General features: G+C 43.2%; 1 protein-coding gene across 4 annotated transcripts in view; it reads left to right on the top strand.

The window, feature by feature from the left end:
* Positions 1 to 12,230, top strand: part of GRIA1 (glutamate ionotropic receptor AMPA type subunit 1) — a 123,189-nt gene that overhangs the window by 99,459 nt on the left and 11,500 nt on the right. For all 4 annotated transcript variants that reach the window (XM_065644427.1, XM_065644426.1, XM_065644425.1 and 1 more), the window contains 2 exons: positions 6,945 to 7,143; positions 7,867 to 8,114. In XM_065644427.1, the coding sequence (XP_065500499.1) occupies positions 6,945 to 7,143; positions 7,867 to 8,114 (447 nt within the window). The remainder of the gene's footprint in view (positions 1 to 6,944; positions 7,144 to 7,866; positions 8,115 to 12,230) is intronic.

Raw genomic sequence — 12,230 nt, 5'->3', positions numbered from 1 at the left:
TCAGATGAGCTGGCATGGTTTGCCTGAAAACATGAGAAAAAGCACATCTCCAGCCCCTATACAAAAGTTACAAAGTTATCAATTTTTTTCTTTCTTTTTTTTTTTTTTTTTTAAATTAGAAAAAGAAAAGCAGGAGAGAGACAGCATGGGACTCCCAGTACCTGTGCACTTGCAGCTTTCTTATGCTGTCACAATTGTTAATGTTACCCATGGAGAATCAAAATATGCAGCTGTTACCTCTGTAGAAAAGTTGTAAGGGGAGCTGAAGGAGGAATTTGTACTGCTGGGAGAGGTAAAAGAAAATGTTAATAGAAAACTTTCTTCTGTATTTGGAAGGGCTCTCTTGACATCCCATGACAAAGCCCAGCACAGCAGTCAGGACTCCAGACTCTTGTACCAGGAGTTAGGATTCAATAATAAGTAAACGCAAACTAATAATGGCAAAAAAATAATAATACAGTATGGGTAGAGAAACATGCATTATAATGACTCCCATTTCATGACAAACTGTTGGTAGCTCATTCAAGACTATCTGTGGCATAGCAGAGCGTAAGAGGATAAGAGCTTCGCAGCATTTGTGTGATGGATGCACCCAGAGCTGTTCCCAGCTCCACAACCCCACGCTAAGTTTGCTTCTCTATCCGTGACAATTCACAGACTTTTCAAGCAAATTTGGGGTTCATGTCAGGGTGCGAGATAAAATGGTGAGACCAATCGTGCCAGATGGTCTGTGACACACAGAAAAAGCGACGCTCATTTACACTGACAGCATTTAATGTTGAAAACTTGTTTAAAATAAGAGCAAAACTGGAGCAAAATGTTTGCAACTAATCCACTACTAAGTCAGCCTTCAGTTAGACCCATTAAATTATCTAGAGTCAGTATCAAATTAGCAAAGTAGTGTTGGAGATCAGAGGATTTGTGTGGGTAGAAGACCAAAAGTGGATTTGACCCACAATCAGTAGAACAAGCATATAAGAGCTTTTCTTTCAACAGTTTTGCATAAATTCATTCAGTGACAAATATGTCAGTTGACTAAGTGAGCCTTTACTAGAATTGAATTTAACAGCAAATCTGGGAAATCCTCCCAAAGCAACTATGGCTTTAGAATCCCAGCTTTGCGCTTCTAATTAAAACACTGTCAGTTTAGGTGTAATTCTCCATGAGAAAGGGATCTGGGGAGGGGGAAGGGAGAAGTGGGAAAGAACTGAGCTGCTGCTTGAACATTTTTCCAATGAGGTTTACTTTGTATATTTTCTGATGATCTTGTTAATGGTTTTTTGCAAAAAGGTATGATACTCTGCTAAAAGGATGGCAAAGCAAACTTCTGTCAGCTTTTCCTACCTTCCATAACAGAGAAGATCAGAGAGTGAGTTGTCTGATCCAGGATTACATTTTGTTTTAAGAAATAAGAAATTATAGCTGCGTGATTTTATTTTTTTCCGTGAAGAATCCATCAATGCTAAACAAGAACATTAAAAAAAAAATCACTTCATGGGAACAAAGGGAACTTATGATTCTTTTCTGTTTTCTACTTGTAAATGCAGTTGCATTGTAAAAAAAAATAAAAAATGGTCATCTAAGTAAGAAAATCAAAATTATTATTTTCAGCTTGGTCATCTGTAGTTTTTCCATTAGACAGATATAAAATAGCACATTTCAGAATTATCTTTTAAATTATACATGTGGTAGGCAAGGTTTAATGTATGATAAAAGCTGAAAGAAAATTATTTGTAATGAGAAAGCAGAAACAAAATTGTTTACAATGTTAAAATTGTACCTTTTAGCCTTTCAGAAGTGAAACATTAAGTAATAGAAAAATGCGAATCTTGGATGGAACCAAAGCAACCATTTTCAGAACGCTACTTTTAAAGGACATTTGTGACTATTATCTTTTCATTCTGATTGAGAATATTAGGGTTTCATTTACAATTTCAGAATTTTCCACGCTGCTGAAATTCTGGTTCCCAGCCAGCTTTACTTTTAGGTAGATTGTGCACAGTGGATAATGAGGGCAGAGTATTTACTCCTCACTCCTGCAAGGTTAATGTTGGAAAGGAGCGCCCCGTTCTTGCTGCTGTTCGAGGGGGGCAGGCAGGACCCCAAGTCAGGGAGAAGGTGGAGCGGGTGATTTTTAGTAGCACAGGCAGGGCTAGAAGAAGAAATGAAGAGATCTTTATTTGGATTGTGTAATAAAGAAGAGTATAGGTGCGGAAGGAATACTATAGGTTGAAAAATGTACAGTCTAGTCTATTCAGCTATTTCACCCCTTTCTACACCCCAGAATTAGCCATTTATTAAAGTCTCTTTCACTGTTATCCTTGTTTGTTTATTTTACTCTGATTTTTTAATAGATTCTGCTATTTGCAAGTGTCACTGTGATAATGAATGTGAATAAATCCAGAGGTCAAATAGACAAATCCAAACATCCGAATCTTAGCACATCTTTAAAGTACTAACCAGCGTGTTCCATCTCACCTTAGCTCTGCAGAGGACTGAGTCACTACCTTGTTTCCACACAGCAGAGAGCCGATTGCCTTCATGTTATGCTTGAAGGGGTATGGGGACGTGTAAATTCTCAATGCACGAGGATTTAACCCCCTTACTGCCCATTAGTGAAGAGAAATGAACTGTGCTAGGTCTCGAGCTGCAGAGCATTTGTTAGTCAAGTGGAAGGTCATTTTCTCTTATCTACTGTGGAGTAAGATTTTCAAAACCTCAGTGACTTAAAAGTACAAGGTATATCTACCCCTCCGTGAATGCTTTTACTAGAGCATAAACATAACTCTAGTCCCGCTGGCTTTTGATCAGGCTTTTAGCTCCCAAGCATTGAAGTCACTTCTAGAAATGGGACATTATCTCCTAAATTACAAAGGCACTTTTGCAAATGTGTCTCGTGATGGTAGCATTGCTGCTCTCCTGCTTGGTCTACAGAAGTAACAGAACAAGATTGTAATGGATATTGTGTTTCCAACCACTTGCTTCTGGTAAAGCAGTAACAGGCATTGGCTCAAAATCTAAATAGGAAATATGGTTATTCAGAGAAATCCAACTTGTCTTGTTTAACCTGTGTTGGCTGTTATTGAGCTGTAGGGGTGTCACATGGGATCACATCTGCTTGTGTGGTATTTCATAATGATTATTATTATATTTTTATTGTATTACACTGGCCTCCAAGAGCCTCTGTCACTGGCCAGCACTCCCTTGTGTTAGGTGCGATGCTGCACAGCCACAGAGTGAAAGGGTGATGTCCTGTAGAGCCCGTATGCTGAGTGTTTTCTCTGCTGTGTGTTTATAGCAGTTTAGATTCACAGCTTCTAGCTCCAAGTTAATCTAGCAACAAAGGCGAACATTGCCCGTTAGCAGTGTCTGCCACAAAACATCATACACGTGAAGCCCTAGCCATCCTGGCAGTCATAGAATCATAGGATCATTCTGGTTGGAAAAGACCCTCTAAATCATTGAGTCCAACTATTAACCTAACATTGTCACTAAACCACGTCCCCAAGAACCTCATCTACGTGTCTTTTAAACGCCTCCAGGGACAGCGACTCCACCACTTCTCTGGGCAGCTGTTTCCAACGCCTGACAAGCCTTTCTGTAAAGAATTTTTTCCCAATATCCAATCTAAACCTCTCCTGGCACAACTTGAGGCCATCTCCTCTCCTCCTATCTCTTGCTACTTGGGAGAAGAGACCAACACGCTCCATGCTACAGCCTCTTTCAGGTAGTTGCAGAGAGTGAGAAGGTCTCCCCTCAACCTCCTCTTCTCCAGGCTGAACCCCCCCAGGTCCCTCAGCCGCTTCTCATAAGACTCATGCTCCAGACCCTTCACCAGTCATACCAAGCTGTTTATCTATTCTTCTTTCCTCCACTGTCTATGAGAGCGAGCACTCACCATCACAGCATCTCGTGTGATGAGGAGAAATGACCAGCGCCAGCAGCAGAGACAGCCCAGGTGAGACTGGGGCATGATGCAGACGTGCATCCTGTCTTGTATGGCTCCCTTGGGAATGAAGCTGCAGCCCCCTCTCCCTCTTTCCCCAGCCCTCCTAGTTACCTCCCAGTCTCAGTACCCCATAGCTACTTTTTCATGCTCTCAGTGCCAGGTGTGGAGCTGGGAAGTATAAGCCATCTGCAGCTGACAGCAGGCAGCCCCTGTAGGATAAGCCAGTAATGAATATCACCAGGATGTCGAGGGTCTAGAGGCAGGAATCCGGCTGACTGCAGCTGAAGGGATTGAAACAAGTTGCAGAAATATCCCAGCTTCGTCAGGAAGGAAAAGCTGTATAATTTGCAGCTGGAGATGAATGTGATTATTTGCCATGCAAATGGATTTTGACAACTCGAAGTGGCCTTCATCAGCAGAGATTGTTGTATTTGACATTATCCGGTTACTTTTGTTTAATGCCTCTCTGCCTTTTCTGAATGCTTCCTTCCCTGAGCACACATCATCCAGACTAATTAAAGACAGGTATTTTTTTCCTCTTCCAATCTATCTGAAGACATGTGAGCTAAAACCATAGCTGCCTCTCTTCCTGATCCCTCTCCAAATATGAAACAAAAGGTAAAGTTGTTTGCACTGACAGTCTTGCAGGCTGAGTATTCTCTGCAGATGGGAAGCACAATGGTCACATTTATCTCACCTAACTTTACCTACTTAAAAATTAGCTGTTTAGTCCAAACTGGTCATCCCAATTCCTTCAAAATTCAATAGAGAGGAAGGTCTGCAGAAGGACCTCCTCCCAACCTGAGACAGAGGGAGTGAGTCATCCCTGAAGGTCCCTATTCATCTCCAGAGCTTGTTTGATGAGTATGTCTCTCTTAGAGAGTTAGAGATAGGGTAGAACAGTGCCCATCTGCCTGCCTTTCCCACAGCATCCAGCACTCCCGCAACAAACCTCTGATCCCCCTCTCCGGCTGGCAGTGATGGGGAGACATAAAGAAAAAGTAATCTGGGAGGAGGGACTGTTGATTTGTTTAGCCATGTTGCAGCAGTTGCCAACAAAGGAGGAGGTTATGGTTGGAAGCCATCCCTGAAAAAATCTTTTGGTTTTACCTTTCTTGCTTTTTAAGATGTGGGTGATTAAGAAACGAGTTTGTGAACTCTATATAGTATCACCTTGGAGATGGGTCCTGTAAACTCCCCTGAAAGACCTTGAAAGGTGGATCCTTCAAAGTCTTCACTGAGCTTCGGTTTAAAGCAAGATGGACTTTGCTGCATGGTTTCAGCAAAATCATGGAAGAAGAAACCAGAGGGGAGGGCAGAGGCTCTGCTCTGAAATGAAGCCCCTGTGCAGAGGGGCCCAAGCCATCTCTAACCACACAAGTCCTTTGAGTCACATCTGTAAAATATACCGCTTGTCCTTTCTGTCAGCATAATCCCCTGCAGTCATGTTTCTTGCAGTTTCTCTCTGCCACGGGTGAAAGCTGCTGTGACTGTCCTCCGGGAGGGTGGGGCTGACAGCACGTGTGGTGGGATAAGTCTTATTTCCACGTATTAAAATATGCGCTTTCCGCTCTGCCCCGTCTGCTGCGTGTGTGGGAGCTCAGTCGCTGCGCAAAGGCGGTGCCTGCGTTCTGCTGGGAAGGGATCTCAAAGAGTTTTGATTAAAGAGATTTCAGGGGAGATGATGTGGTGCCTGTGGGAGCAGCTCCTGTCACATCTGCAGGGTTTAAAACCAGACTGGATGAACTGGAGGGATGTAACCTAGATAAGTTGTACAGCTGGTGGGCTGTGTGGGTTTTGTCTCTTTCCAGCTCTAACTTCAGCGATTAGCAGGGTGTGTTTTTTACCTCAGTAGAGTGACGGAGCATGCAGGTTGGTTTGTCAAGTCGTGTTAAACCCAGTAAAGCACAGCAGCTGGACCCAAGGTTTCACCCGAACCTGGATACGGCATGGCACACACTGTCATGAGCTGGTCCAGTGCCTGTCGCTGGACTGGGATATGTCTGTTACCATCCGATAAACTGTATTTCTGTGGAATGTCTCAGGGCAGCAGAAAGGCAACACTGAGACATAGTCCCTCATGGAGAAAAAAGTGGTGTTTCCCATAGCAGGTCCTCCCTAGTCGGACTTCTGGCTTTATAAAACAGCATTGTAAGTTACTTTCTGTCTGGGACAGTGCTCTGCATCTAGAAACAGAGCATATAAATAATTTAGACAGAGTGCCTGAATACTGACATCACTCTAAAATTATCTTCCACTTTTAAAAATTATTTTATAAGATTTTAATATAGATTAATGCCTGCTTGACTCATTTGCCTCTATATAGCTATCCAATGGTTACAGATAATTGGCTATTTGATTGCAGCAAGTGCAAAATACCTAGATTTTAAGGCATTATTATGAACATCTTGTCCAACCATCTGCTGAATACAAAACAGAGAATGTCAGTAGGCAAATTATTCATTAAGGCTGTAGCTCCTCTCTGAGCTTCAATATGTCTTATAGAAAAACACAGAGTTTTGGTTTTTAAATTCCATGTGATGGAGGAGCTGACCTAGTGATCCCAGCTGGTCTGTATATCTATATCTGGTCTGGTTCCATGCTGGTGCTCCTTCCCCCTGGGTTATGTGCCAGAACATAGACCTCACCAGAGCTGCTCTTTGTGTGGGCATTGCCCCCTGCCCAGCTAAACTTTCCTCATAGTTTTCTGCATGTCTTAATATCATTACATACTCTGAAAGGAATTGAAAATCAAAGCAGATTCATTCACTTTATTACTGGGGTATTTTTCGCTGTGAATTGTTTTATTCCTCCTCTAATTACACTGACACGTTGAAAAGTAGGTTAGGAACTGAGAAAGACCTTTGGCTTCCCTGGAAGTGGCTGGAGAACATGAATTTGGGTAAATGCCCAGGTAAATGATGGGTCTGCAAGAGCGAGCTGCACCTTTTGGACCTTCACACGCCTCCTGTCTGACTCTCTCCTCTGTGTCCAGGTCTCTCTCCGGCCGCATAGTTGGTGGTGTCTGGTGGTTCTTCACCTTGATCATCATATCCTCCTACACAGCTAATCTGGCTGCCTTCCTCACCGTGGAAAGGATGGTTTCTCCAATCGAAAGTGCAGAGGACTTGGCCAAGCAAACGGAAATTGCCTATGGCACCCTGGAAGCTGGCTCCACTAAAGAATTTTTCAGGGTAAAAAGGAAACTTTAATGCAAACATTTTGATCAGCCCCTTGTCTGACACGTCCTCCAGGCCCATCCTCTCTCATCCTCAGTTCAGGTCTGGTTTTTTTTCTTGCTTCCACTTACCAGGCTGCCCTGGGAAACGGTTGAGTCACCATCCCTGGAGGTGTTTAGAAGAGATGTAGATGAGGTTCTTAAGGACATGGTTTAGAGGTGGACTTGACAGTGCTAGGTTAACGGTTGGACTCGGTGATCTTAAAGGTCTTTTCCAACCAAAACAATTCTATGATTCTACGTTAGAACCTGCTGAGCTTGTCCTTAGAACAGCAAAAATCCAGTTTTCCATATGCTGTTCAGAAGGCTGGTAGTGTCTCCAGGACATGTGATATTCTGCAACTGTGAACACAAATATGGAATATCCATGTGCTTCCCTACGTTACTGAGGAGTTACTCTGAGCAGCTCCAAAAGAAATCATCTTCTGATTTCCAGCTTGGTTTGCCCTTAGTTTGATCAGCAAAATCAGTTGCCCTACACAAATATCCTACCCTTATGGTGATAAGGTTTATCTGGGCCCTGGTGCAGAAATGGCAGGAGGTTCGTTAACATCCCATTACACTTTTGCCTTCCTTGGCCCATCTGATATGTGGATGTGTGTTCAGTCCAGCCTGGAAATCTCAGCTGGCACCCAAACCTCTCTTAACGCTTCTGTTTGGTTTCTGCTGTCCTATGCAGCGATCCAAAATAGCAGTGTTTGAGAAGATGTGGACATACATGAAGTCAGCCGAACCCTCTGTTTTTGTGAGGACAACGGAAGAGGGGATGATTCGGGTGAGAAAGTCGAAAGGAAAGTACGCCTACCTCTTGGAGTCCACGATGAATGAGTACATCGAGCAGCGGAAGCCCTGTGACACCATGAAGGTGGGAGGTAACTTGGACTCCAAAGGCTATGGCATTGCAACGCCAAAGGGGTCTGCACTGAGGTAAGTAGCTTGGATTTGCTTCCTTTTGCCAAACCACCCAGCAAATCAATGTATGCACACAGTTCAATCTCCATTGCCATGTTAATCATGAAAGCCTGGAGCAAGGAGGTGGGGGAGGCAGAAGAAAAGGGATATGAAAACTCAACGTGATGTGCAGGGAAGTAAAATGCCCAACTCCTATTGAGCAGCAATGGGAGCATCTAATTATTCAAGCCCTGCATTTGGAAACTGGATCCTGGCTGATCCACTTGCTATGAATGTATCTGCTGTATGAGGTGATGGCAGGGGGGCTGCTGTGGTGTAACCATTGGTTTCACAGAGCGTTACCCGGAGGGACGCTCATCCTGTGCCATGTGAACTGCGCAGCTTTGCAGAGTATGGTATTACCCTGGCTTGGATCCATGCTCGCAGAGGGAGTTCTCATGGGGAAAGCATTTTGGTGTTTTCCAAAATGAAGTGCTATTTGGAAGGGTTGGGAAGCTGGTTGTGAAAAAGCCCTGCGAAAGGTGTGCATTTTCATTCACTGAGTCAGTTCAGATCCTGGCGAGCACCCAATTTATGGCAAGTCCGAAGGGGCACAAATCCTGCATTTCTGAGCCCAGAGCTGCATCTGTCACATGCCTTTGCCTACTGTCATGTGAAATATTAATATCTTCAGAGACCTTCCTTTAAAAAGAAGAACCCTCAAAAAGTACAGACCCAGATCTGAGTTAGTAGCAGAGCTTGGGCCCTGCACATGGCCGTACTCCTGGACGTGAGCTGGTTCCCACAAAGTGCATCGTGCAAACCGATCTGCTCAGAGCAGCATTACCACGAGCTGCAAACTGGGATGGGGGTCTGTCGCATGAGAGGTGCAGTTCCTTTTAGCAGCAGCCGTACAATCTCCTCACATTACAATTGTGAAGAATATGAGTTGCAAGGATTTAGCGGGACTAGTAAACCCTCAGAAACCATAGGTTTAAGTAATGTGATTCGTGCTCCAACTGATTTAGTTATTTATTTAACACATTTTAATCAAAATATTTTGACCAAAATCTTATGTGTGGCCTTATACTTGCTTGCTAACATAACACAATGCAGAGGTTTAGTCCCTGGTCTCTGGATTACTAGAAACCAGCTGCGTATTTGCTGATGGATTTGTCTGGTCACACAGCTCCTGAGCAAAAGCCAACCTGAAGAATCAAAAATGTATCAAATAATAGTGGATGAGGCCCAAGGATTTGGATTACTACATTTATTAAGTCAGTTCAAATTAGATTCAGGTCTTCCCACATCAGCAGTATCTTTAGAGAAGCTCATGAATGCATTGCAGGTGGTCCAGAAGGCAATTCTTGCATCCAGTGTGGTTCAGGCTCTGAAATGACTCGGGACCCTCCAAATGAAGATGGATATGTTCTCACAGCTTTGAGATGTTTTCTGTTGCACTCTCTCCAGTGTTTGTTTTCCGTCTTGCAAATATGGAAATTAGAATAAAGGGTTGATGCTATTTATTTATTTAAACATCAATCTTCTATCCTAATTTTGATATTATGAAAACAAACAAACAGGAACATCCTACCTGTCTTGTAATTGTGGGCATGTGAAGGAGCCGTTTATCATACTTCTAAGAAAAATCAACAATAAAAAATAAAATTACATCAATCATTTTAATTTTGCAGCTCCAAACATCCCTCTGCTAGGCATGATTCCAAAAATTCCTAACATTTCTTTTTGTTTCCTCTTCTTCATCCCGGCTGCATGTAGAACAAATTTCTTATGGGCCTTATGGGCAAAGGAGGAATGCTTGATTTTCCATCTGATGGTGTTTCTTTGGAACAGTTGCTGTCAGTTTTTGTCCCATTATGTTTGTTTTGTTCCTGTCATTTTAATTGTTTTAATCTTAGTAGTTTCCTACAGTCATCACGTAGTGTCTGTTTTCCCCGTGGGGTCCTGCACGTGAGAGGTTGCCCTGAGCAAGGTGACATTCGTGAGGCACCTGTGTAGCACGGTCAGCCTGTCTCTTATTCAGGCTTCATCTTCACTCGCTTCCATCCACAGAGTAAAAGCTCTGAGCCGGGTTTGGAGGTACATGTGAGCCAGGCCTGTCTTAAATCACGTGTGTTTTAGAAGCTGGGCTGCATTTTTTTTTTTAATGCAACCTGTCCTTTTTGTAGCTAGACCGGTTTGCTTGCGCTTAGGATAGCTGATGAGGAAAGGATCCTAGAGAGATGTTAAATGAGAGTTTGCCATTGTTTTTCTTGCTTCTACATGGAAACATAGTGCCCAGGATATTGCCACAGATTAATGAAAACAAGGTTGAAAATCTAGAAATAGATGATTTAGCAGGTGCAAACATCCTGCTCAGGCCATCAGTTAGATCTCTTGAGCTGCTAAAAGAGCTTGCTTCTTCCTCCTAGGTGAATCTGGCTTTGAATATCTTTTGGCCTCCAGATGTTAAAATTCAGTTGCATTTAGGCATGGCTGAGAAGGCCAATGATGGGAGGACAGAAATTGCACCTTTCAACACCAGCTAGTTCCAGGTGTGATCCTGTATGACACGAGATATTCGTGCAGCTGCAAAACCCATCCATTTACCTGGAAGAACCTCTTCTCCACTGTTGGACAAGTGATCAAAAAGAGGGCAAAAAGCCAAATTATCCAAAACAGAGGGAAGAAAACCCAAGAAATCCCATGTTAGTCTGGAATAGGGATGTTTTTGAGATGGAGATCTGGGAGGGCAAGTTCCTCAGGGCAGCCATAGTGACATTAAAGTTCCCTAAAATACAAGTTGGTTTTCCTAGGATCTATGAATAAACACAAAACTTTCCCTGTTAAAAACCAACCTTCTTTCAGGGCCCCAAACCTCTCAGTCTTTCATCAAAATACACTCAAGATGAAGTACAGCTTGTTCTGTGTACTCTCCATGAACTGAAGAGAGACAATTAGCTGAAATGAAGTTTCCTAGGAAAGATAACACATAATGCTTAGCACATGGCCCCAGAAATCATATGGCTAATATTGTGCTCAGGGACACTGCAATGCATTTACTTTGTTAACACCTTGTACCCGCATAGAAGCTGCAATGTATTTTGGCTCATTAGTTAACTAATCTTTTGCAGATGGTTCAAACATCAGAGTACTAATTAACCTGTGTTCTGTTACAGAAGACAGAAATTAATACGATTTACTTGGTGTCAAATTCTTTCTGGAGCTACACTCACATGTTTCCATTGGCTTTAGATACAACCAAAGTTAGAGTCTGACCACAATGCTGTTACAGTAAAAAAGGAAAAATATTCAGCCATCTTCAAATCTACACCTTTGCCTTCTCTTGGACTGGTAGCAAGTTTGGCTGCATCTAGATTTTGCTTTTTGAAGGCTGGATTCTGCCTGAAGGAGGCTTCCAGTCCTTGTGAAGGCTTCAGTGCTCGGATGGGATCCTGACAGGCAGAGCTGTCACAGTCTTGTGGAGGTCAGCGCATCCATCTTGCTCACAGTCAGGCCTTTTTAGAATTGCATAATAAGAAAACAGTCCTCTTGGTGAGGACTTGTTGGTGTGCTGCGGAGTCCTATGTGCACAAATTCTCTGAGATGGGAGCTGCAAGGTCCTTGAACTTTTTCAAGATCTGTTTTATTGATATTCATGGTCTGTTGGTGGACGGTTCAGCCCTTCATCTCTTCCATGCTTTTTAAAGCCCCCTCACGTTTGTGCCTCACTGTGCTTAGCTTTCTTCCTCTTTTTCATGCAATGTCTACACCAGCATTGCACCTGATACCCAGCACTCAGAAACAAACTGTGCCTGTGTGCAGAGCTTGTAAAACTCACTGCTGCACATCCTGGGTCAAGGTGTTCCCTCAGACGTTTACCACCGAAATCAGTGAGATGTGTGTGAGCAGGTCTGAAGGCAGACTGCAGCACAGTTTGGATTTGCAGGCTGTCCTAAATCTGGATCACTGGTCTCCTTTCTGAATGGTAGAGTCTGCTCAGCATCCAGGCTCATGCAATGTTTTCCGTGACTGGGGGAGATGCATCTGTGAAACGTTGCAGCCATCCAAAAGTCCTAGGCATTCTCAGTGTGTATGTTTTACTGGTGTTGCAACCATCCCTTGACCTTTTGGTAACATGGCAATTATATC

This window comes from Caloenas nicobarica, chromosome 13 (assembly GCF_036013445.1).
Source record: "Caloenas nicobarica isolate bCalNic1 chromosome 13, bCalNic1.hap1, whole genome shotgun sequence".
Taxonomy (NCBI): domain Eukaryota; kingdom Metazoa; phylum Chordata; class Aves; order Columbiformes; family Columbidae; genus Caloenas; species Caloenas nicobarica.
This window is presented reverse-complemented; position numbering and strand designations above follow the sequence as displayed.